The sequence below is a fragment of the Idiotropiscis lumnitzeri genome, chromosome 8 (assembly GCF_059441095.1).
Source record: "Idiotropiscis lumnitzeri isolate Australia: NSW breed Sydney's pygmy pipehorse chromosome 8, RoL_Ilum_1.0, whole genome shotgun sequence".
NCBI lineage: Eukaryota > Metazoa > Chordata > Actinopteri > Syngnathiformes > Syngnathidae > Idiotropiscis > Idiotropiscis lumnitzeri.
This window is the reverse complement of record NC_142398.1, coordinates 1,246,519-1,272,500: the sequence shown is the minus strand read 5'-3', so window position 1 is coordinate 1,272,500 and position 25,982 is coordinate 1,246,519. Positions and strand designations below refer to the sequence as shown.

The window sequence follows — 25,982 nt, the reverse complement described above, 5'->3', positions numbered from 1 at the left end:
CACCTCCTATTGTCTCATGATTGACTCAATCCACCTACAGGCTGTGCCCACACTGATTCTGTCAACTGGGGGAGGGGGTAGAGACAGTAAAAACAATCGCGGAGCTGTGGAGCCGAGCCCCAAATCAGTCGGGCCCTGGGTCCACAACACCTCTAGCAGAGACACACACGGAACTACCATTTCCGAGCGACCCTTCCCTGGAAATTTTGAAATTTAGTAATGTTCCCAAAACCAAAGAATTTGTAGTCTGTGCTGAAATATGATCTCCCGATTGTGACGCGGAGTATTCAACAACTATGGGGTCTAGATCTCTAGTATGATGACGCGCATCAATATTCAATGCGATTTGTGGCTCGGCAAAAGTAAACAATTCATACCATTTCCGCTGCTCAGGGACAAGGCACGCGTGCGAGGCAACGCCGGTAGACATAACAAATATATAATTCTAACGCAAGATGCACTCATGACTAAATTTGGATGAGTGCATTTTTGATAAACCAAATCATGTTTGTGATCACATGTACAATGTGATGTGTCAATTGGTGAATTGAATGGGTGGCGGTTGCTAAACCACTCAGACCAGAGCAGGAACAGGGCATACCCACCGCGGGAGGATGGGAACCAGGTTTCAGAGCTGCCCTCAAATGTTTCAGTTCAGTTTAGCCACTGGGAAGGAAGAGAGCACGACATATGCTCCCTCCGTGGGATGTGCACAGTCAAGTTCAGTCCCATCCGGGAATGCCACTCGAATTCCAGTGTTCGTTCAGTCAATGGCAGTGACTCAGGCAATCTTGAGAGTCCACATGGCTCAGTGTGGGTTGCGGAAGGAGCTCATAACTCGCCCCAATATCCAGCACCATCGAAAACTTGTCCATCCACCGTCCCCGGAATGCTAGGACCTGCTAGTCCTCGAATGCTGAAGCTCCGCTGCCCCCTGTCATGGAATGGGGTACGAGTGGGTTTGTGTCAAGTGCATTGGGAGTGGGTAACGGTGGCGCCCCCTGCGCTGGTGGAGCTCTTTGTGACAGATATGGCACCGGAGGATGGCACATTCCAGAAAGTGGCTCAGCATGGACAGCTCATCACCCAGTGACCCCACACCCCGCAGCCAGAGCACACCCCACTCACAATCCCTGTCCATAACCACCCGTACATCTGTTACCGCGGTCCCGACCTTGTTGACCAGTCTGCTGTGGCGCTGTGGCGCTGCGTCACCCGAACCTTGCCCAGAAGCAGCAGAAGTGGAAGGAGCAGCTGCCTCCTTTTTTCTTATCTCTCTTGGCCTTCTAAACCTGCAAGTACAACAATTTTAGTCACGCTCCTTAATCCAATCCCATATTTTCCTTTTCTGATGTTGTGCAAAATTAGGTACAAAATGTGTTCTACTTAGGCCGATTAGCATTTTTTCATTCATGGACTATTTCGCCTGATGTCTGCCACTGGAAGGTGCACGCCCTTGTGGACGGCCAACTGGAACAGCTGTGTAATGTCGACATTATTGGATGGGTCACTGCCGGAAGTCTCACTCCATTCACGTCTCGCCCTGGCCACATAGACCAGGCCTGTCTCCCCCTTCCCCACCTGAAAGATACAGCAACATCGACCCCAACGGGCCAGAAACATCTGATGCACGGCACGGCCAATCTCACCTGAGGTGTCCCCACTTAGCTGGTGACCATCATGCTGGTCAGCAGGTCTGGCCTCGGCCTCAAGTGAGGACAGTTCCTCTTAAATAAATTTTGTCCCGCTTGTAACTCTGTATAAACCAAACCTCTCTTAGTCTGGTGTCTCCTTTGTAGGAGATTTCAACCAACGTGACCTTTTTACAACGTGTCAAATAAACCAATGTTGACCTTTCTGCTATATTTACAGCTATGAGAGCTGTCACTAACACTTCCTTCCCCCTTGGGTAATTACAAATGTCTTATCTTCAAACTATTTACAAGCACCCAGTATCCTGGCTTCACTAATTTAGTGCCCCTGCTGGGAGACAGAAAGATCCTTGTCACTCTAAATTTGCGCCTGTCTTTTGTTTTCCAAACATTTTTCACATATGGTCAACTAAAGTTGCTTCAACGTCTATTTCCCATTTGCTCTTAAATTTGAGGTATTCTATAAGTTCTTCCAAACAGTGTTTTACAATGTCTTAGTCCTAAATACAATGAACTACGATACAATGGAAAATATCAGAATAACATTCAGGGTCATTTGTGTCTGAAACATCTCCTCTACAACAACCTACCCTTGCGTTAAGTGAGTAATTTTCCATAAAGACAGTGCCACTAATTCGACATTAATTTCAAGTATCACTGCTGTGGTGCTGTATTATATGGAAAGGTCTCAACAATCCAAGAAAATTTTGCCCTATCCTGGACTGGGTGTGTGTTATCTAGTCGCGCATCCAATGTGAATAATAATAACTCCTGTGGAGCACATGAGCAGGCTAAAGCAACAACTATATCTTAATCTGTACCGTGGACCCTAAATTAGAATATCTTATTTCTCCCTCCTTGTTGAGGAGAACCTCCGGGATGGGCGTGGTGAGGCGCTATTTGAAGCGTTCTCCGGCCTTCTGGTCACACAGGTCACATGTCACTTCAAACCTGTGGAGAGAGCTGGAGGAGTGACAATTGCCAGTGAGACGGGCCAAATTACCTCCATCCTGATACTTTCAGTTTTGCATAAATTTTGTGTAATAACGTCAATCAACCATTCACCTGATGTTTGAATTTAATTACTCCAATCTTTCTCCAATAACAATTTGAAAATCAATACTTGGGAGTGCAATAGGGATTCAGGGTGATCAGGCCTGTCCGCCCATTGCATCCATAGTACTGTAAGGGCTTGCTGGTGTCCTCAATCAATTTTCTGTTTCTTTCCTGAGGCCCGTCCCTTAAACATTCACTCAAACCGCATATGCATACAAACACTTTTTCTTTCACACTTTCATTCCCCAAAAAGATACTTTCCAATTCCGCACAGAGACCCCTCCCTTGGCGCGTCCGCCTTGATTTCACTGAGATCTGTGCTGGCAGATCCATAATTTTGCCTTAATTTAGCCAGCGTATGCCAAAATTTACAACTGTGGGTCTCTTGCTTTTCGCATTCACTCCCCGTGATGTGTTTCTCCTCTCCTGGACGTAGCTGACGACACTGCACCTGTGACATCAAACAGCTCATAGATGCGGATGTTAGCAGTCTGGTATTTATGGAATGCTGTCATGTCCTTTAAAATTGTCATGTTAGCGTTCGCGTCGTACAGTCAAAAAAACATCTGTCTTCCACCTTTGTCACATTTAATACACATCAGTTAATAAATCATCTACAAAAATATTTAGTCCCACTTTATATTTGGTAAACCAATCTCCAATGGCTAGATATTCCCCGTTCCAAATATTTTATTTCAACATGTTCATAGAATACTTGACTTAAAACTTATCCCAAAACCATAATCCCTTTGCTTAAAATTAAAATTTTAATAAGACTGTCGCTGCTCTGCCGTTCCTCAGGTGTCCCCTGTATGTTTCAGTGTTCAACTTGCGTTCATACTCCCTGCCTATTTATATTTATTGTTCGGTTGAATATATACTTTACCCCATGCTCTACTCCACTAGTATTGCAAAAGCACTGCTCCACAGCATGAACCATGCTCGACCACATGGGATGAGACCCCCCGGAGAGCGAACGCCTGAAGACTGGATTCCATTGCTGTAACATCAAGGGAGGTGTGCCTGAGACACACCTCTGACACAAAAGGACTGTGACCTTCTTTCGAGAGCACCAAAAGGCATATCTTCCTTTTCAATCAGTTCACGACTGCCATTGATGCCTGTTTTTCCTCTTGTGTCTGAAATGTTTACATGTTCCTGCTGGTGCTCCCCCCGGGGCCAGCACGGGCGTCTCCACACTCCCCTGCTGTTCTCCGCGCACCCTCTCTCTCATTATTCACAGCCTGTTCGATCAATTGTATGGTCGCTGGTGCCATCCGTGAATCGTTATCTTTTGCATCTCAAACCATTCTGCCCCCCCAATGTGACTACGGGGCCATTAATTGCGCCGTCGGAACGGGCGGCGGCTCAAACACATACTGTTGCGAGTCTGGCAACTGTGGATGAATGCCTCTCAGACATTCCGTCTTTTCTTCCACTTTTTCAATCACTTCATCCTCTTTCTCTGACTTCCTCCCCCTACTTGGGAACGAGCATCTAACTTCAAAGAGCTGTTAACTCTTTGTTAGAGCACACTCATGATTTTACAATTACACCTATAATCATTGCCTTCTGTAAAATCTTTCTCACTCTTATTTTTTCCTTTAACTTTCCAAATTCACTGTAGCCTTACCAAAGCCACTCAACCAATCAAGGTATCAAATCACAAACTACAAAGTCAGGAACCACCTATGCTCTTGCAAAGGTTTCTCATGCTCTCAAAAGCTTCATTCAATTATGATTTCATAACACCAATCTTTTTTCTTTGTGTCATTTCCATCTGTGCATTTCATTCCAGTTACTAATTACAGTTACCTTAATAGAAAGACCATCAACTAAAGTATGAAACATAAAATATTTATTTCTTCAATTCCTCCTTGCAGCAGACCCTAATTCTTATCCTTTTCATTTGTTCAAGTCACACCTTCTTCAATCACCAAACTCTGTCATTCTCAATACTGCCTGTTTCACCATCCTCTCCTTCGCCATCTTGAAATCAAAATCCACTCGTGCGTGTCCCAAACACACTTCTTACGCAGAACAATTTTAGCCTTCACATTCACACCGCTTCCACTCTGATATTTTAAATCGTAACTTAACCACGAATAGTTCCAAACTATTCTAGTAGGTAAATCCCAGATTTTACTCTACTATCGTCCACACTTTTACACATATTTATTTATATATTTATTTATTTATTTAACCATATCGTATCTTAACCACGAATAGTTCCAAACTATTCTAGTAGGTAAATCCCAGATTTTACTCTACTATCGTCCACACTTTTACACATATTTATTTATATATTTATTTATTTATTTAACCATATCGTATCTTAACCACGAATAGTTCCAAACTATTCTAGTAGGTAAATCCCAGATTTTACTCTACTATCGTCCACACTTTTACACTTATTTATTTATATATTTATTTATTTATTTAACCATATCGTATCTTAACCACGAATAGTTCCAAACTATTCTAATAGGTAAATCCCAGATTTTACTCTACTATCGTCCACACTTTTACACTTATTTATTTATATATTTATTTATATATTTTAACGCCGTTCCGCTCCGCCTTCCTCTTATAATTTAGCGTTGCCAATATGCAAAATTTGAAAAGGATCTGCTTACCTTATGTCACTGTGGGCCCAAGAGGAAGGCCGGTCGGATGTGCGGCTCCTTTATTCTTTATCAGGTCGTCACCTGGTGTGGACGTGGGCCCCAAGCCCGAGTCCCAGACTCTTGTGGTTTTTCCTGAAGCCCCAGGCTTCCTTTGAGCCCCAGACTCTTGAAGTCCCAGACTTCTTTTCTTTTCTTAGAGTCCCAGACTCTCTTTGAAGTCCCAGACTTCTTTTACCTCTCATGCATCCCGTCGGCGTCACCATAAATTGTTGGAATTTATCTTTATATCAATGTTAGAATTTAACTTTAACCCAATGTAAACTCAAATAAGTAATCTGACTCCAATTTGCGACCTTACCCAACTCTCACTCATCCAACAATATGCGCGCTCGTTCTGCAATAGAAAGGTATCAGGAAACCGGCATTTTCACGCACAAAGTGGATTTATTCCCAATACAGATTTTCTACATGGCACCTGGATCTCGGGTCCCTCTCAATACAACTCTACACCTCTCTTGCCACCAGCGAATGTGTTCTACCTCTGAGTTGCCCGGTAATGATTCATACTATACAACATGCAAATGGCACAGACAAAGGCATCCTGGCATGATTCTATTGGCTATGTGTATTGCAGTTAACTTTAGCTCGCTCTCATTGGTCTTTCTCCTCCCGCCGAATCCCGTGGCTCCTCCTGCGTGCGATCCCCCGATTGCCGCTCCTTCAGCCAATGCTCCCGGAGTCATCTCGTCTCGCTCAGCACCATCTGCTTCTAAAACATTCCATTCCTGCACAACCCCCGCAACCAGTTTCGCTCCACCAGTCACACTCTCAACATTTTACAATATCACATTTTCATACATTGGATGCACCAACATCTAATGAACTATGTTAAGCTCAAACTCTTATATTCCTTTAATAGTCAAAAGTATGAAATCCTTTAAGTGTAACCGAAGTTTAGACCATGCTAATGACCAGACACTCAGGAGAGGAATGCAGGAAGATTGGATCACAGCTGCACCACAGGAGGTGTGAACGAGACCCCTCTGAAACAATGGACTTCCATGCCAGGATCACAAAAGTGGCTCCTAGCAGTCCACCCTTTGTTCTGTTTCAGGTTGACTGCCATTTACATTATCCTTTAATGTGTATATATATATATATATATATATATATGTTATATATATATATATATATATATATATATGTGTATATGTATATATATATATATATATATGTGTGTGTATATATATATATATGTGTGTGTATATGTATATATATGTATGTATATATATGTATATATATGTATGTATATATATGTATATATATATATGTATATGTATATATATATATGTATATGTATATATATATATATATGTATATGTATATATATATATGTATATGTATATATATATATATATGTATATGTATATATATGTATATGTATATATATGTATATATATATATATATATATATGGATATATATATATATATATATGGATATATATATATATATATATATATGTATAGATATATATATATATATGTATAGATATATATATATATATGTATGTATATATATGTATATATATGTATATGTATATATATGTATATGTATATATATGTATATGTATATGTATATATATATATATATATATATGTATATATATATGTATATATATATATGTATACAGTGAACCCTCGCTACTTCGCGCTTCACCTTTCGCGGCTTCAGTGCTTCGCGGGTCTAAAAAATATTCGGGGGCATTGTAGTTTCGCCGAGCGGCACGAGGGGGCGCTGGAGCGGTTAGACGGCCGGCGTGCGCCGAAGAGGAGAGTGGACGAAGAAGAGAGTGGACGAAGAAGAGCACGTTCCCCCGGGCACGGGCGGTTCCAAGCGGCCCCTAAGTTTAACCGAATGGAAGCTCCGGAGGAGGAGGGCATACTCGCGTCACAGTAAGCCGAAGAGGAGCACCTTCCCCGAGCACGGGCGATTCCAAGCGGCCCCTAAGTTTAACCGAATGGAAGCTCCGGGGGAGGAGGGCGGGCGTGTGTCACAGTTAAGCCGAATAGGAGCACCTTCCGCCCGGGCACGAGCGCGGCGACATTTCGCTTCGCTCGGGACCGTGCGAGAGCTCCGGAGGAGACCGGCCGGCGTGCGTGGCAGTTAAGCCGAAGAGGAATAACTTCCGCCCGGGCATGAGCGGAGCGCGAGGCTGTCAGTTATGAATGAATAAATAAATAAATGAAGAATGCCACCTTTCATTTCACAGGGCACACCGGACAGCGTACCAGCAGGTAAAAGTCGAAGTAATTAAATAAATACAAAAAGAAGTAATTGAATAAATACAAAAATAATGGCTGGGGAATAAAAAAATAAGTTTTAATAATAATTAGTTTTGTTTTTTGTTATAACATGAATTTCACTCTCTCTCTCTCTCTCTACCCGTATATATATATATATTTATATATATATATATATTTCTTTTTAAGCATTTTTGAAGGTGCGCCGCTACTTCACGGATTTGCTGTTTTCCCGGGTGGTCTTGGTCCCCATTAACCGCGATAACCGAGGGTTCACTGTATATATATATGTATATATATATGTGTGTGTGTGTCTATATTTATATATGTTTTATTTGACACATTTTGTTTTCTGGTTTCATCTCCAGGAGGGGTCAAACGTGTGCATACCCCCAACCAGCATCCCAATCAGAAGCAGGCCATCCAGCAACAGTATGCAACATTCAGACCCAACTTTCACATTTACAATGCCCCCATCCTCAAAAAAGGAGTTCTAGGAAACTTTGAACCCAAAGAAGCTGAGACTCCTGGAATCCCAGCTGGCCCAGGAGAAGGAGCCAAAGCATTTGTTCTGGGCCCAGAATATAAAGAAACAATCCATTCATCCATCAAAGAGTTTGGGTTCAACATGGTTGCTAGTGACATGATATCGCTGGACAGGACCATTGAAGATATTCGCCATGAAGAGTAAGTACTGCTTCTCATCCTTTTTTTTCTTTGCTGTCCTACTGTTACTCTTACTGAAAAGCGGCCGACTAGCTACTGCCTAAAAGTAATATATGACTGGACCATGTTACATTTGTTACAATTACCCCCAACACTGTGTGGCAGTAACGACACAGCGCAATGTGATATTAGCATTTGCTACCGTTCATCAATTTTCTGATCAATTTATAATCACTGGGGTAGCAAGCGCGCAATAACGGTGTTAGTTTTAGACTGGGCATTATTGAACATCATAATCTGGCTGTTTTAGATCACCTATTTTGTGTGTTATGGATCTAGTGTCGGATGTAGAGAGGATTGGAAGCGGAATTTGAGTGATGAGCATTTACTTTAGTCTAGCCTTTAGCCCATATCGGCATCCCCGCTTTTGTTTACGTTGCCTTTCCTGTCTGTGGTGATGGCCAGATCCAACAACAATTGTCACGTTCAATCAACCTAGAATATTATTACAAGTGAAATTGCGTAAATCCCAAGCACTATAAGAAACCTTTGGTAATTTTTGCAAAATAAGTTCTGTAAAAATCTTCACCTTTTGCAATGTGCAGTCTTCCCTCCTTTCTATACTTACAGTACTTGCCCATCTCCTTAACTCCCTCTGTTTATCTTTAACACATGCAAATATTCCCTTGTATTCTCACACTCTTTCAGACAAACGCATACACCTCTCGAATACATATTCAGCCACACACAGTCAAACTTACCCCTTATGCACCGGCCCCATATTAGGTTACTTTTACTCTGCCAAGTAGCCATTCAGTACATGCACGCTTTCTGGACATAGCCCTGCACATCTGAGATGATTGACTTCACTTTATCTCACTGATTTAGTTTTACAATGTAACTGTGTGACAAACAAAATCATCATATCCTTAGATACATTAAATATAACTAATGTTATCTGGGTTAGCTCTAATGTAAGTTAGTTTGTAAATGTTGAAGAAACAGTCACAACGTACCCAAGGTGAACGAGTGAAGCGCCCAATTGCAATCAATGAAATGTACAATAACTCTGAGGTAGTTGTTGTTGACAGATGTCTAATAGTCCCTAGTTAGTGGAAATGTCGCCCCTGCTAATTTATTGTCTTTGGAATTTTTCTTTTCCTTTTCCTTCCCTTTTTTTTTTTTTTGTTTCTGGCGGCATAGTGGCCCGACTGGTTAGCACGATGGCCTCACAGTGAGAGACAGCATCGGGCATGGTTCAATCCCGGCTCCGGCCATCCTGTGTGGAGTTTGCATGTTCTCCCCGTGCCTGCGTGGGTTTCCTCCGGGTACTCCAGTTTCCTCCCACCCACAGGCTTTCCATCTACCTCCGTGAACATGTTTTCTGCCTTTCTCCTTGTTTGAAACCCCCGGTTCTCAGTGTCCACCTTTTGTTTCGCCATATTTGATGGTTATCTGAAAATTGACACATGCTGTTATGATAATCACTGCTGATGAATAATGAAATGAGGCGGCCTTGCGCAGCATGCTCCCGTCTCGCGCTCAGTACGCTGTTGCATTATGGAAAATGTAGTTTTGGCGCATGTGAAACACCAGCGGGTCTTCCGGTGGTGAGCAATGGAGTAGGCAGCAAGTTGCGGGCTCCCGTCAAGTTTTGCCCATTCAAACTGTCAATACCTCGTATTATAAGCAAATATCTGCTTATCTTGACAACTTTTGAACTCGGTAGGCACAACTGTTTGTGGAGCGATGTCGCGATCTACCAAAAGCAGCAGGAGAGATCAGCCAACGGAGAACTCGGCTGGCGTTGGCGAAACCGGTGGAGCATTAACGGTTGCGGAATTGCTCGGAAAGTTTCGGGAACAACTCGCAGCCGATTTTATGTGCTCGTTCGCAACTCTGGAAGGCAAGCTGAATGCTATACAGTCAACGGTCTCCGGGCACGGAAGACGTATCTGCGACCTCGAATCCAACACGAACGAAGTGAGCCAACGCTTGGTGCAGCTCGAAGCTACGACTGCGGAGTTAAGCGAGGATAACAGGCTGTTGAGGCTAAAAGTATCCGACCTTGAAGGGAGAAGCAGACGTCAAAATATTCGACTGGTGGGCCTACCGGAGTCCGTGGAGGGTCCGCGGCCGACAGCCTTTTTTTCCCAGCTTATCATGCACATCTTTAAGGATCATCCGCTTTCATCAACTCAAAACTAACGATTTCATCGTAAGAGAGGCGGGGAAACTTGGGACTGCGGAGTATCAAGGTCACAAGCTGCGCTTCTATGAGGACTAAGGTGCCGAGGTGCTGAAGAAACGGGGTGAATACCGGGACGTCATGACTGAACTGTAATAAGAAGGGGCTTCGTCCGTCTCTTCTTTTCCCGGCCAAACTGCGCGTCACATTACCGGACGGTGGGAAGCGATGGCTTTCTTCAGTTTCTGAGGCTATTGACTTGATCAAGCGCACAGCGTGTGGCTCCGTGAGTGTTCAACCAGCTTGTTCAGGAATGTTTCTTTCTTGTTTGTTGGTACTTGCTGTTCGACATTCGGCGGGATTGTGTTGTCGGCCTGTAGTTTCTATTTATCCTCCTAGGTATACAGGGGGTTTGATGCTATTTATATACGGGGTTAGAGCCTGAGCAAGGAAGTTATATTGAGAATGATATTATGGAGGAATGGAGAAAGAATGGTTGCAGTTTTGGCAACCTGTATTGTGCTTTGTGGTTGTTTTAAGACAGCGTATGAGTGTGTATGTGTTGTTTGTTTTCCTTTTTTTTTTTAAATTTATTTATTTATTTTTTTTTCATTGCTATACTTGTCATTTTCCTTGTGCAATTTGTAGTGTATGAACAGTAACCTTACATGTGTTAGCTGGAATGTAAAGGGGTTGAACCACCCGGTTAAACGGAAGAGGGTCTTTTCATGTTTGAGGCAGCTCAGGTCTGGGGTAATTTTCTTACAAGAAACACACTTGAGGGATCAGGACCACTGGCGGTTGCAGAAATGTTGGTCGGGGCAATATTTTCATTCTAATTTTGGGGCTAAGGCCAGAGGCGCTGCTATTTTGATACATCAAAACATATCTTTTGTACCTTCTAACATTGCTTCAGACGACAATGGCCGATTTATTATTGTGTACTCTTTCTTCTCTCATCTTCATCACACATACACCCGTATTGATTATTTCTTTATTGACAACTCATTGCTTCCAAATCTCAGGTCTTGTGGCTATGAAAGCATTATCATCTCCGACCATGCTCCTGTTGTTCTTGAAATGGCTGTCCCGGGGCGCAATCTTGTGGAAAAGCTTTGGAGGCGGGATCCATTATTGCTCACGGATGTGAAATTTGTCACATTTATTTCTTCCAAAATAAAAACATTTAGGTCTGAGAATACGACAACGATTTGGGGGCAATGAAGGCTTACTTAAGAGGGGAAATTATCTCATTTGCAGCATTTAAGAGAAAATCGGCTGTGCAAAAACAAAGGGCTCTTTCTGATCAAATTTTGGATATAGACAGACGTTACGCTCAATCACCATCTCCATCTTTATATACGGTTGCGGTTGTAGACCGAATTGAACATAATTTCTACGCGTCAGGTTGAAGGCTGTTTGATTAGGGCAAAAAGTGTTTTTTATGAGCACGGCGAGAAAACGGGCAAGATTTTGGCCAACCATTTACGGGGAATTAAAGCGAGACAACTGATACCTGGTATTAATACTGACGGTGGGGATACTTCAACCGACCCTAAAATAATTAATAATAATTTCAAAAGATTTTATTCCAGGTTGTACACACCTGAATCTGTCGCAACTTTACGCGATATTGAGGCATTTTTTGACTCTCTTGATGTTTCCTCACTCTCTCCTGATTTGAGACAAGCTCTGGAAGCTCCTATCTCGCTGGAGGAAATTAAGGGGTCTGTAGCATCCATGCAGTCTGGAAAGGCACCAGGGCCAGATGGGTTTTCGGCAGATTTTTTAAAAACATTTACGGATTACCTTTCACCCTTCTTGCTCCTAGTTTTTAATGATTCGTTGGAGACCAATGCCCTTCCTTCTACATGCTATCAGGCCTGCATCTCTCTGCTGTTAAAGAAGGACAAGGACCCATTAGACTGTGCATCATATAGGCCTATATCATTACTAAACAGTAATATGGACATTTTGGCAAAGCTGCTGGGTCTTCGATTGGAAAAGGTGCTTCCCAGTATTATCTCACCAGACCAGACTGGTTTTGTTAAAAATCGCCATTCTTTTTATAATGTTTGACGTTTGTTTGACATTATTTACACGTCCAATAATCTTCAGGCAGAAGGTGTTGTCTCTATGGATGCAGAGAAAGCGTTTGATAGGGTCGGTTGGGAATATATGTTTTTTGCGTTGGAGAAGTTTGGCGTTGGCCCTTTATTTTGCTCATGGATAAAATTATTATATGCTTCGCCTATGGCCTCTGTGTTAACGAATGGCCACTACTCGGAATATTTCAAACTACACCGTGGAACAAGGCACGGATGCCCTTTAAGCCCCCTACTGTTTGCCTTATCAATTGAACCACTTGCGATTTCGATTCGTAACAACAGGGAGATTCAGGGCATCCGCAGGGGTGGTTTTGAGCATCGGGTCTTGCTCTATGCAGATGACTTCCTGCTGTATGTGTCCGACGCCCTTAGGTCATTACCTGCAATACTGCGAGCTTTGGATGGTTTTGGGAAAGTGTCTGGTTATAAAATAAATCTAGACAAAAGTGAACTGTTTCTGATTAATGACAAGGCATCTGAACTCGATTACGGTGACTTTCCACTTAAGCGTATAAAGGAGCAATTTGTATATCTTGGTGTATGTGTCACTAGAATATTTAAAAACCTATTCAAAGCTAATTTTTTCCCATTACTTGAGCAGTCAAAGCGGCTTTTATTTAAGTGGTCCCCATTGTTGCTGTCCCTTATAGGTCGGATTTACTCTGTTAAAATGATGTTGCATCCAGAATTTCTGTATCTGTTTCAGTGCCTTCCTATTTGGATCCCTAAGTCATTCTTCAAATCTCTTGACTCCTTGATTCTGTCTTTTATTTGGAACGGTAAACAACCTATACTGAGAAGGGCTTTTCTTCAACGACCCGAGCAGTCAGGTGGTATGGCTTTGCCAGACTTTCAGTATTATTATTGGGCTGCTAACATCCGAGGTCTACTTTACTGGTAGCATTTCCATCTGTATCCTTCGCCTCCAATGTGGGTGTCTATGGAGGCTCATTCTGGGGGTGCTCGGGTCTCCTTGCCCGCACTGTTAGGTTCTCCCCTTCCGATTACGTGCCCTGCTTCCCTCGGTGGCTCAGTGGTTAAACAAGCTCTAAAAATGTGGTCCCAATTTAGGAAGACCCTTGGTCTTCATGCCTTTTCACTTCTGAGCCCGATTTCAGCCAATCACTTATTTACTCCATCAGCAGGCTTTCGGGTTTGGCATGAACAAGGTCTAAGAAGCTTTGGAGATTTGTATTCAGACGGGATTTTTTTTTTAGCTTTTCTGATTTGAAAGACAGGTTCGGAATTGGGCCATCACATTTTTTTAGGTATCTGCAGGTTAGACATTATGTGCAAAGTATAACATCACACTTTCCTCGTAAACCTCCGGATAATCCCCTTGATGATTTTTTATCTATCGATCCCACTACCAAAGGTGTGTTGTCTGAACTTTATAATTTAATTTGCAAACTGCATTCTCCATCTGTGGAAGTCATTAAAGCTTGGGAGCAGGATTTACAATTCAGCTTCACAGACGAGGTTTGGGATTCCATTCTAAATCAGGTTCATTCATCGTCAATGTGCGCTCGCCATGCGCTTAGCCAATTTAAAGTGGTTCACCGAGTCCACTTTTCCAAAGCCAAACTAGCACGTATTTATCCGAATGTGGACCCGATATGTGACAGATGTCGTGGCGAACCTGCTACCTTTGTTCATTTGTTTTGGTCCTGTCCCTCTCTAACCACCTTCTGGAAATTAGTCTTTCAGACTTTATCTAAGGTCATATCTTGTAATATTGAGCCAAACTCCTTGACCGCCATTTTTGGGGTTGCCCCAGACCTTGACCTGTCGCGTGTATCTCCAAGACTGCTCTCATTCTCATCATTACTTGCTAGAAGATGTATTTTGTTGAAATGGAAAGACCCTGCTCCCCCTTCTCATGTACACTGGTTCAGGGACATAGTGCAATGTATGGACTTAAAAAAAACAAGATTCACGGTTCGAGGTACTGAAAATGGATTTTACATGGCGCCCCCTCCTGACGTTTTTTGAGAAACCTACCACTGCTGTTTATGAGTAGACTTGACATCTTATTTTATTACTATTATCATTATTATTATCAGAATCAGAATCAGAAATCCTTTTATTGTCATTGTACTCAAGTGTGCAACGAGATTAGAGAGCTCCCCTCTCCAGTGCAATACAACAATAATTCAGTTAAATATATAAATTAGATAAATAAGAGAATAGTTAGTGCGATGGAAAACAATACTGAATAGGATATATAAAAACACATCACGTCGCTGTTCTGCAAGATAAGGGTGGTCATCTGTGTGTGTGAGAGTTTAGAATGGAGATGGCTCTTGGAAAGAAACTGTTTCTCAGTCTATTAGTCCTTGATTTGATGCACCTGTAGCGCCTGCCAGAGGGCATCAGGTCGAACAGGTGTGAGTTTGGGTGGGTATTGTGTATTGAGAGCCCTGCTGAGGCACCGGGTGGTGTAGATGTCCGACAGTGAGGGGAGAGGGCAGCCAATAATCCTTTGCGCTGTTTTGACCGTCCTCTGGAGCCTCACTCTGTCCGCCTCAATGCAGCCGCTGTACCAGGTGGAGACACAGTACGTCAGCAGGCTCTCGATGGACGAGTGGTAGAAGGCCAGCAGCAGCTTCCTGTCCAGGTTGAATTTCCTGAGGACTCTCAGGAAGTGCAGACGCTGGTGGACTTTCTTTACCACTGCTGTGGTGTTGTGTGTCCAAGTAAGGTCATCGGAGATCTGTACTCCCAGAAACTTGAACGTGTGGACCCTCTCCACACACCAGCCTTCGATGCAGAGGGGGGGGGGGCGGCACCGTCTTGTTCCTCCTGAAGTCGATGACGATCTCCTTTGTTTTTGCAATGTTGAGTTGCAGTCTGTTGTCCTCGCACCAAGCCGTCAGTCTCTGGACCTCCTCTCTGTAGGCTGTCTCGTCACCTTCCGAAATCAGACCGACCACTGTCGTATCGTCAGCAAACTTGACGATGGTGTTGTTACCGTGGGCCGGGCTGCAGTCGTAGGTGTAGAGGGTGTATAGGAGAGGGCTCATCACTCATCCTTGAGGGGAACCGGTGCTCAGCGTACGGGTGGAGGACGTGTAGGGGCAGAGCAACACCGTCTGGGGTCAGTTGGTCAGAAAGTCCTTGATCCAGATGCGTGTGAGGGCAGGGAGGCCGAAAATGTCCAGTTTGGCGACGAGGATGTCCGGGATGATTGTGTTGAATGCTGAGCTGTAGTCCACAAAGAGCATCCTGGCATAGCTCTGCTCTTGTTCCAGGTGGCCCAGCACAACATGCAGAGCAGTGTCGATGGCGTCCTCAGTGGATCTGTTAGCCCGGTATGCAAACTGGTAGGGGTCCAGAGTGGGAGGAAGGCAGTCCCTGATGTGCTGGAGAACCAGTCTCTCGAAGCACTTCATGATGACTGGCGTGAGAGCATTCAGGACGGTAGTCATTCAGGAGGACTGCGGGTGACTTTTTGGGGACAGGAATAATGGTGGAAGTTTTCAAGCAGGAGGGGATGACTGCTAGAGCCAGGGAGCGGTTGAAGACCCTGCAGAAAACATGAGACAGTTGGTGGGCACATGCTCTGAGGACCTTGCCTGGTATTCCGTCGGGTCCAGTAGCTTTCCTGGGGTTAATAGCCAGGATCGCCTCACATCGTGTTCCTCTACGGTGAGTGGAGGGGAGTTGAGGCATGAAGTGCGGGGGTGTGACGGTTGGGGCAAGTCAAAGCGAGCGAAGAAGCAGTTAAGCTCCTCTGCCAGCTATGCACTCGGGTCTACAGAGGTCGTGCTGCTGCCTCGGAAGTTGGTGATGCTCCGTAGACCTTGCCACACCTCCCGTGGTCTGTTGCTGGCAAGGTGGGACTCCAGCCTCCTCTTGTAGTTTGCCTTGGCAAGCTTAATGCCTTTGCTCAGGTCAGCACAAGCCACCCTGTACAGAGCTTTGTCGCCTGACCTGAAGGCAGCGTCACAGGCCTTGAGGAGAGAGCGGACCTGGCTGGACATCCAGGGCTTCGCATTTGGGAAGGTCCGTATGGTCCTGTGTAGGGACACAGTTTCCATGCAGAACTTGATGTAGTCCAGTACACATTGCGTGTGAACATCAAGGTCCTGATGATCAAATAGGTCCCAGTTGGTGTCTTGAAAGCAGTCCTGTAATTCACTCATGGCGTCATCACGCCAGGTTTTCACAGTCTTTGTGGTGGGCCTGAATCTGCGTCTGAGAGGGGTGTACGCAGGTGCGAGCTGCAAGGACAGGTGGTCTGACTGGCCGAGGGGGGGCGAGTGGGAGGGCTCTGTATCCGTGCTTGATGTTCGAGTACACATGGTCAAGAGTGTTGTCTCCCCTCGTTGGGCACTTGACATGCTGGTGGAACTCTGGGAATACAGTCTTTAAATTGGCCTTATTAAAGTGCCCCACTACTATGTGAACGCCATCAGGGTGGGCCCGCTGATGTTTATTGATGACGCACACGAGTAGCGAGAGCGCCATGCTAGTATTAGCGTCGGGAGGGATGTAAACAGCTGTGACGAGCACTACCGTTAGCTCCCTCGGGAGAAAATAAGGCCGGCATTTAACGGACATGTACTCGATGTCGGGGGAAGAGTGCTTCTCAACGATCGTGCTATCGCTGCACCAGTTCTCATGCACGTAAACACAGAGCCCCCCGCCCCTGCTCTTACAGTCCCTCGTCCGATCCGCGCGATGTAGCGAGCGCCCAGCTAGCTGGATGCTAGCGTTGGGGACGTTGGCGTGCAGCCAGGATTCCGTGATGACGATCACACTGCTGTCTCGCACATAGCGGTTTCCCAGGATATGTAATCCCAGATCGTCGATTTTATGGACCACGGATCTGGCGTTGGTGAGGTAGAGACTCGGCAGTGGTTGCCTGTGGGGCTGCCGTCGTAGCCGTAGCAAGACACCGGACCTGCAGCCCCGCTTCTGCTTCCTCTCTCTCCGTCGCCTGCGCCGCCTCCCGGTCCCGATGACAAGCCACGGTGAGCCGGGCGGCCTCGCCAGTTCGTCAGGAATTTTGCGATCATAGCAAAATTCCTCCGTAATGGTTATTTCGCATCGATATCCAATATCCACGATGTCCTGGCGGGTATATATATATAATATATATAATATAATATAATATATATAAATGTATTATTTGTTTATTTATATATATATATTTATATATTTTTTTTTTCATTTTTTTTTGAGTGCATAGTCTCTGATTTATGGCTCACTTGGACCGTGTTATTTAGTTGCATTTTACTGTTAGTCTATATGATTATTGTATGTACAATTTATTGTGTGTGTGCGCGTGCGTCTGCATGGGGCTGTGTGAATGAGTTGACTGTCAGGGGGCTTGATTTATTTTTTTTTTGTTCTCTCTTTGTTAAAATAGCAAAAACGGATAAGTATACTTGACTGATTGTGCTCTTTGTCATTGCGGTTTCGGAAAATAATAAAAAAAAGACGTGAAAAAAACCCCCAAAAAAACACCAGCGGCCTGCGGGCCGGTTCTAATAATAAATTAATATCATCTCGGGGGCCAAATAAATTTCTCTCGTGGGCCGGACCTGGCCCGCGGGCCGGATCTGGCTCGAGGGCCTTGACCTTGACATTTATGCTCTAGGATCAGGGTGCAAAAGAATGATCCGTGTAAAATCTGCAAAAATGGGCCAAAATTGGACAATACAAAATTCATGGCTCACTTCCTGTACACTTAAGACAATGACTGCAATGGATTTTATTGTATGTCTTGGGGTGCTGCATGTGCCTGCTAACTTTCGTAGGCCTAGGTCAAACGGGCTAGGATCGCAGTCGCTGGTCGCCCTAAGAATTTTTTTTTTTTTTTTCTTGGTAGTACCTTGCAGGGCACGCACGGACACTGTACAGAGTAAAATACAAGATTCAAATTACAAACAACAACAGTAAATACACCAACACGTAAAAACAAACGGGATCAAATACAATGAGTGGATGAGGGAGTTTACTGAAGACTAAAGACGATGAGGTTGGTAAAGTTCCGGATGTCAGTTGGGTGACCGTTCCGGAGCTGGGAGCAGAGTGGCTGAAAGCTTTGTCCTCCCATGGTGCGGAGGTGAGCAGGAGGTACAGTGAGGAAGATGGAGGATGAAGACTGGAGGGCTTGTGATGGAGTGGCAGTATGCAGAAGATGTAGTAAGGGGCGAGGTTGTGAATAGTTTTGAAAGTATATAGAAGAATTTTGTAGCTGATTTGCTGCTCCAGTGGGAGCAAGTGGCACTGCTGTAGGATGGGGGTAATGTGATGTGAAGGTGTTCTGGTGATGATCCAGGCGGCAAAGTTTTGAATAAGCTGAAGTTTGTGGAGGGCTTTCTAGTACAGGCCGAAGAGAAGGAAGTTCCAGTCAGCAAGGCGGGAGGTTGACGAGGCTGTGGATGATAATGGCTGACGTGTTGGGAGTCGGGGAGAGATGGAGATGGCTGTTATTTTGCAGGTGGAAATAAGATGATTGGTGGATGTTGTTGATGTGTTATTGGAATGAAAGAGTACTGTCAAGTATAACGCCCAGACTTTTGACTTGAGGGGAAGGGAAGACCAAGGTGGTGTCAACGTAGAGTGAAAAACTGTCTACTTTAGATAGTGGATTTGGTGCCAATTTGAATGAGTTCAGTTATATTGCTGTTTAATTTGAGGAAATTAGAAGTGGACCAGGATTTTATTTCAGAAGGCAGGAGAGGGAAGGAGAGTGAGTGTGGAATTTGGGAGCGAGAGGGAGAGGGAGGGAGAGAGGGAGAGAGAGAGAAAGAGAGAGATTTTTTTGTACAATGTATGTCGACTGAAAAGTGACTGTTGTCCTGACAACTGGCTTTTTAATTCCTTCGCCTTTCTCTTTCTCAGCTCACTTTTCGGCGGAAAGTCGGTATCATATTTTCCATGAACAGTCCGAAAATGCTGCTACACATTTCCCTTCTTTGGTATTGCAATGGTTGACTGGCAAATGAGGCAAACGCACTTCGAAAATGTCATCGTGAAAAACAACTCCTCCTCCCATTCCGTATTAAAGTGATATGTTTTTGTCTTCTTACTTGGTCCAGCACCCCTACTCATGTTTATACCCCCCTTGAGTTCAAGAGAATAAAACGAGGGCTTAAAATTGGAGGTGACCAACTCGCTAACTTGTTGTGCTGCACTTAGCACCGTTGTTTGAGCATGCGTGGTGACCTATATGTCACAAAAGAAAAATCAGGTGTCATCTGACTGGGTGCCCTGTATCAATCACATGACGGATAATGACACGCTCACATCTATTTTTTAATGTCATGCGATCTACCTATACTACCTTTGCGATCGACGTAATGAGCACCCCTGGACTAAGGTGTTGGTGAATCTTGCTGATTTTGTCCTTGATAAATTACATTAGGGAATTACAGGTGTTGGTTGAGTAGAAGTGTGGGGGTAGAGAGTGGGGAGACTAGAGGATTCTTTTCAGTGATGAAAATAGTGATTTGGTCTTTGCTTCATGAGGATGAGACAGAGTAGTAATCAGATTTACGTTGTGCAATGGAATCCTGGTAAAAAAGAATATGAGCCTTGTCAATATCTTTGTGAATAGTAAGTCCAGTTTTTTCTACAATCGTTCAAGATGGCTTTCAGTGATCGGAGTTCAGAGATGTACCAGGGGGCTGAATATGAAGGAGACCAATCGGGTTTTCAAAGGGGCAACAGAGTTGAGGATGCTGTGTTTACCATTGTTGTGGAGGGCTGTGAGGTCGTCGGGGTTGGAGAGATGGGCCTTGTAATGTGATGTTGTCAATTTTGAATTGTAATATTGAATGGGCTGAGGAAGTGGTCTGTTTTATGGAATTCATTGGGGGTGAGGTTGACGGAGTGAGACTGGAACAACTGATTAAGTCCAAAATATGTCCATTGGAATGAGTCGGGAAAGCAATATTTATGTGGTCCAAACTGTCAAGGCTACATAAAAAAAAATCTCTGGTGGGAGGCTGATTATTGTTGTCAATGTAAATGTTGAAATCTCCCAGCAGGGATATGTTTGAATAGAGAGTGGAGCGATGAGTGAAAAGTGTGGAAAAGTAAACTAGAAAACCTCAGTGAGGGTTCGGGGGTCGGTGAAGAGAGGCAACAATAGTTAGAATGGGGCCAGGAATTTAAAAAAATGCATTCAAGGGAGCTGAAAGCAGGGACTGACACAGGTAAAAGTTTCCACACGTACCGCAAGACCTCCGCCGCGACCATTGCTGTGGCAGTTGTAAACAAACCCGTGAGGACTGGACTAGTTGAGTTCAGAAAAATAAGATAAGATAAGATAAGATAAGATGTCCTTTATTAGTCCCACAATGGGGAAATTTGAGGTGTTACAGCAGCAAAGATATAGATCACACAGAGTCGGCGGCGTAATGTAGCCGTTAATGTATAACATTAGCAGCAGACATTCAGAAAAAGCATGCAAATATACACAGTATAAACGTATCTAAGTGTAAGGAAACACTCCTAATGTTTGTCCATTATACGGAGGGGGAAACGCTGTAATGATAAAGACTACTGAATGATTGAAAATACTGCAATCATAAAAATATTGCAATGATAAAAGTACTGTAATGGTAAGAGTACTGAAATGATAGAAAAGTACTGCATGATAGAAAATACTGCAATGGTAAAAGTACTGTAAGAGTAAAAGTACTGCAACGATAGAAAAATACTGCAATGACGAAAGTACTGCAATGGTAAAAGTACTGCAATGGTAAAAGTACTGTAATAGTAAAAGTACCGCAATGATAGAAAAATACTGCAATGATAAAAGTACTGCAATGATAAAAGTACTGTAATAGTGAACATCCTGCAGTGGTAGAAATACTACAGTGATAGAAGTATTGTAATAAGAATACTGTAATGGTAAACAAAATACATCATTGGTCAATATTTAAGTACACCCTTGGCTGAAAGTACAGTAGTAGTTAATATTGCATCCTAGGACTGCACAATTGCACTAATGCCCTCCCGTTTGTAGGCCTGACCCAATGTTCTTGTTAAAAAGTCTGACAGCAGTTGGCAGGAAGGAGCGGCGAAATCTCTCTTTGGTACAGCGAGGGTGTAAAAGTCTGTCACTGAAGGAGCTGTAAAGTGTTCTCAGAGTGTCATTGAATGGGTGGGCTGGTTTGTCCAGCATTGATGACAGTTTTGCCGTCATCCTTCTGCCCCCCACTGAGTCCACAGAGTCCAGGGAGCAGCCCAGGACAGAGCTGGCCCTCCTCACCAGTTTGTCCAGTCTCTTTTTGTCTCGGCCCGAGATGCCTCCTGCCCAGGAGACCACTCCATAGAAGATGACTGATGAAACCACCGAGTCATAGAAGTTCCTGAGGAGTGTTCCCCGAACGCCAAAGGACCTCAGCCGCCTGAGTAGGAAGAGTCTGCTCTGACCCTTCCTATAGAGAGCGTCTGTGTTGTCGCTCCAGTCCAGTTTATTGTTCAGATGAACACCCAGGTACTTGTAAGTTGAGACCCTCTCAACGTCTGTTCCCTGGATATTCACTGGTGCAGGTGGAGAGTGCCGACGCTTGCGGAAATCCACCACCAGCTCTTTGGATTTCCCAGCGTTGATTTGGAGGCGGTTCTGCTGACACCAGTCCACGAACCCCTGCGTAACCCCTCTGTACTCCCGATCGTCATCGTCAGTGATGAGGCCGACAATCGCAGAGTCATCAGAGAACTTCTGCAGGTGACAGGTTGTGGAATTGTATTTGTAGTCCGAGGTGTAGAGGGTGAACAGGAAGGGAGCCAGCACAGTTCCCTGCGGCGCTCCCGTGCTGCAGAGGAGCACGTCAGACACACAGTCCTGTGTTCTCACGTACTGTGGCCGGTTTGTGAGGTAGTTGTGAATCCATGTGATGAGGTGGTGGGCCACTCCCGCCTGCTCCAGCTTGTCTCCCAATAAGGCGGGCTGGATGGTGTTGAAAGCACTTGAGAAATCAAAGAACATGATCCTCACCGTGCCCCCCGCCTTCTCCAGGTGGAAGAGTGAAGTGTGGAGCAGGTAGATGATGGCATCATCCACACTGATGCCAGGCTGGTATGCAAACTGGAGTGGGTCCATTGAGGAGCTGACCAGGGGGCGCAGATGGACGAGGACCAGTCTCTCCAGGGTCTTCATCAGATGAGACGTCAGCGCCACTGGTCTGAAGTTGTTGAATTCCTTCGGATGGGGTGTCTTTGGAACCGGAACCAGGCAGGATGTTTTCCACAGCTGGGGGACTCTGCCCAGCTTCAAGCTCAGGTTGAACATGTGCTGGACGATTCCACACAGCTGGTCTGCGCAGGATTTGAGGAGCTGGGAGCTGATCCCATCTGGGCCTGCCGCCTTCCTCGCCTTCATCTTCCTCAGCTGGTTCTTCACCTGAGATGTTGTGAGGAACAAGGCTGAGCAGGAGGAAGTGGTGGTTGTCTGATGAGGCTGGGAACTGGAGCCTGTGGAGAGAGAGAGGGGCGAGAGAGGGGGAGAGAGGGTCTTGTTCGCAGTGGCAGGAGGGGTGGGTGAGGGCTGCATCAGGGAAGCCTGAGCGGGGTCAGACATTTGATCAAACCTATTGAAAAATAGGTTCAACTCATTTGCCCATTGAAGCCCCCCCCCTTCTGGGTCTTACCTGCTTGTCCGTGGCCTGAGATGGTCTTCAGGCCCCTCCAGACATCCCTGGCATTGTTCCGCTGCAGTTGTTCTTCCATCCGCATCCTGTAGGACTTTTTCCCCTCTCGGATCCTCCTTCTCAGCTGACGCTGCACTCTCTTCAGCTCGTCCTTGTCGCCTGAAACAAAAGCCCTCTTTTTCTCCTTCAGGAGAGCTTTAATGTCCGGTGTGATCCAGGGTTTGTTGTTGGAGAAACATCTTACAGTCCTGGTGGGAATGGTGTTCTCCATGCAGAAGTTAATAAAGTCTGTAACTGTGTCTGTTAGACCATTAATGTCCTCACCGTGAGCTTCGCTGAATACCTCCCACACAGTTGTGTTGAAACAGTCCTTCAAGGCCTCCTCGGCTTCTCCGGACCATCGCTGAACTGTGCGTGTCACAGCTGGCTGCCTGCGGACGAGAGGTTTGTACACAGGCAGGAGAGCAACCAAGTTGTGGTCAGCTTTGCCCAGCGGGGGGAGGGGCAGTGACGTGTACGCCTCCTTGGTGTTGGCATAGAAGAGGTCCAATATTTTATTGTCTCTGGTTTGGCATGTTACATATTGTGTGAATGAAGGCAGAGAGGAGGAAGGAGAAGCATGATTGAAGTCACCAGAGATAAGGAACAAGGCATTTGGGTGCTGTGTTTGTAACCTGCTCACAGCTGCATTCAGTACATCACAGGCTGTCTCACCGTTAGCAGAGGGAGGCACGTACGCCGCCACCGCGATCACATGACTGAACTCTCGCGGTAAATAGACCGGACGCATGCTAACAGCTATCATCTCAATGTCCCGACTGCAAAGTTGATCCTTAACAGTTATATGCCCAGGGTTACACCATCTATCATTAACAAACACAGCCAGCCCTCCCCCTTTTCTCTTACCGCTCTCCAGTGTCCTGTCCGCGCGTAGTATTTGGAAGCCGTCCAATTCCACGACGGCGTCCGGCGTTAGCTCTGTTAGCCACGACTCCGTGAACACCAGCAAGCTAGCCTCCCGGACAATCCTCTCGTGCCGGGTTAGCGCTGTTAGCTCGTCCATTTTGTTGGAGAGGGATCGAACATTCCCCATAATAACGGACGGGAGGACGGGGTGATATCGTCTCCTCCTTGCCTGGCGTTTAGCCCCCGCACGACATCCCCGTCTCTTCCTCCTCAGCTCGCGGGGAATATCGGGTCTCGCTCCGGGAGCCCACGCGGGGTTAGCACGCAGTGCTAACAGCTGATCTCTTGTGTACACGATCGATCCGTAGCTCCGAGTTTCGTCTCCGGACACGATCGCGCAAAAAACAGCCCCCAACAGTAGTAAAACCACCGCAAGTTGGATGTCCATTGCTGAGGTGAGGTAAAAATAAAATAAAAAAGGGTAAAGGGAAAAAACACACGAAAAAGGCTCAATAGTGAGCCACGCTGCTGTAAACAGGCAGCCACTCGCGCGGCGCCGGAACCGGAAACTGCTGCTGCCAGATTTCTGTCATACAAAGAAAATCAAGCTTACCGTCAGTGAGGAGATACTGGATGAGATGGCCCTTGTTCGTAAGAGAACGGGTATTGAGAGATCTGAAGCGTACGGCTGCGTTGTCATGCTTGACAGTGGTTTTAGCCAACCTAGCCAGGCAGGCTAATGCACGTAGATCAGCAACCCTGCTGGCATTTCTGGCTGAATGGCGAGTGACGGACCGGAAGGATTTTATTGCTGGGGAAGAGAAAGCTTGATGGAGAGTTCTGTGGGATCCACGATGAATGCATCGCTGGTGCTGGTGGGCGATGTCCGGCTGAAGATGCAAAGCTGGCGGTGGCGGAGGCACCGGTCAGTGACGGCAGAGGATTCAGTGGAGCTCGTCTGCTGTATACCGGAGACGTTACGCTATTGGATGAAGGCAGAACGATATAAAACGCTAGAAATGTCTGTGTAGAGTTAAGGCCAAGCAGCCCACATCTTGTCTGTAGGAGGCAAGTGAATCGGTGGAGTTGTGTGAGTCGCCAACTAATAGCCTAGCGCTAGGGGGTGCTGGCTAGTGAGCGCATTAGGACACAGAAGCAGTGAGTGGCAGAAAGGTTTAAAAAAGAAGAAAAAGGTTGATGAAACAATTCTCACAGGAGGTGGGTTGTAGAGTCCACTTGGCCACAATTAAGGCCAAACCAATTTGGTCTAAAAAGGCATAAAAACACTTAAGTTAACGGTGAGCAGCGGCAGACAGTAACTTCAAAATTCCCCCATTATCACATCCTTTTGATGGGGAGCTCATTGACTCTTTCAATTTGGTACAGGGCGTGTCTTCCCCCATTCACAAACAGGGACATACGTGAGACCATGTCCTTGATTTTGGTTTATTGATCTCAAATTTGAAAGTGTTGGACAATGTGATTTTTAATTATATGACTCTGCTCTTGGATGTAGCATTTTCCTCGGTTTTATATAGTTTCCCAACCCCACCTTTGGCCTTCGGGTCTTAATGGCACTGAGTTAGTCTGCGCTCCAGTCCCTACAGTCTGCATAGCACAACAACAACACACTCCACGTGCGCCTCACATTTTTCTGTGACTGCTCTGTACTATGAATATTAACTCATTCACTGCCATTGACGGCTAAAGTCGTCAAAGATTTTTTTTTTTACTCGGCTGGTAGTGAATGTGTTAATGGAAGAAGTATCTTCTGCCGCTAGACAGGAGGACAGGGAGAAGCTTATGTCAAGTCAATTTTATTTGTATAGCCCTTAATCACAGACAGTTTCTAAGGGCTTTA

The 25,982-nt window shown here is 45.2% G+C and overlaps 2 protein-coding genes across 16 annotated transcripts in view; one reads left to right on the top strand and one right to left on the bottom strand.

The window, feature by feature from the left end:
* Window positions 1–25,982, top strand: part of galnt7 (UDP-N-acetyl-alpha-D-galactosamine: polypeptide N-acetylgalactosaminyltransferase 7) — a 252,559-nt gene that overhangs the window by 60,335 nt on the left and 166,242 nt on the right. For all 15 annotated transcript variants that reach the window (XM_088301672.1, XM_088301673.1, XM_088301669.1 and 12 more), the window contains one exon: window positions 8,006–8,324. In XM_088301672.1, coding sequence (XP_088157798.1) covers window positions 8,006–8,324 — 319 coding nt within the window. The remainder of the gene's footprint in view (window positions 1–8,005; window positions 8,325–25,982) is intronic.
* Window positions 18,562–24,821, bottom strand: LOC148331473 (uncharacterized). Its single transcript, XM_088302208.1, has 4 exons — window positions 24,735–24,821; window positions 23,216–23,399; window positions 22,798–23,039; window positions 18,562–18,711 (listed from the first exon to the last, which is right to left on the bottom strand). The coding sequence occupies exons 1-4, from the start codon at window positions 24,819–24,821 to the stop codon at window positions 18,562–18,564; spliced, it is 663 nt and encodes a 220-aa protein (XP_088158334.1).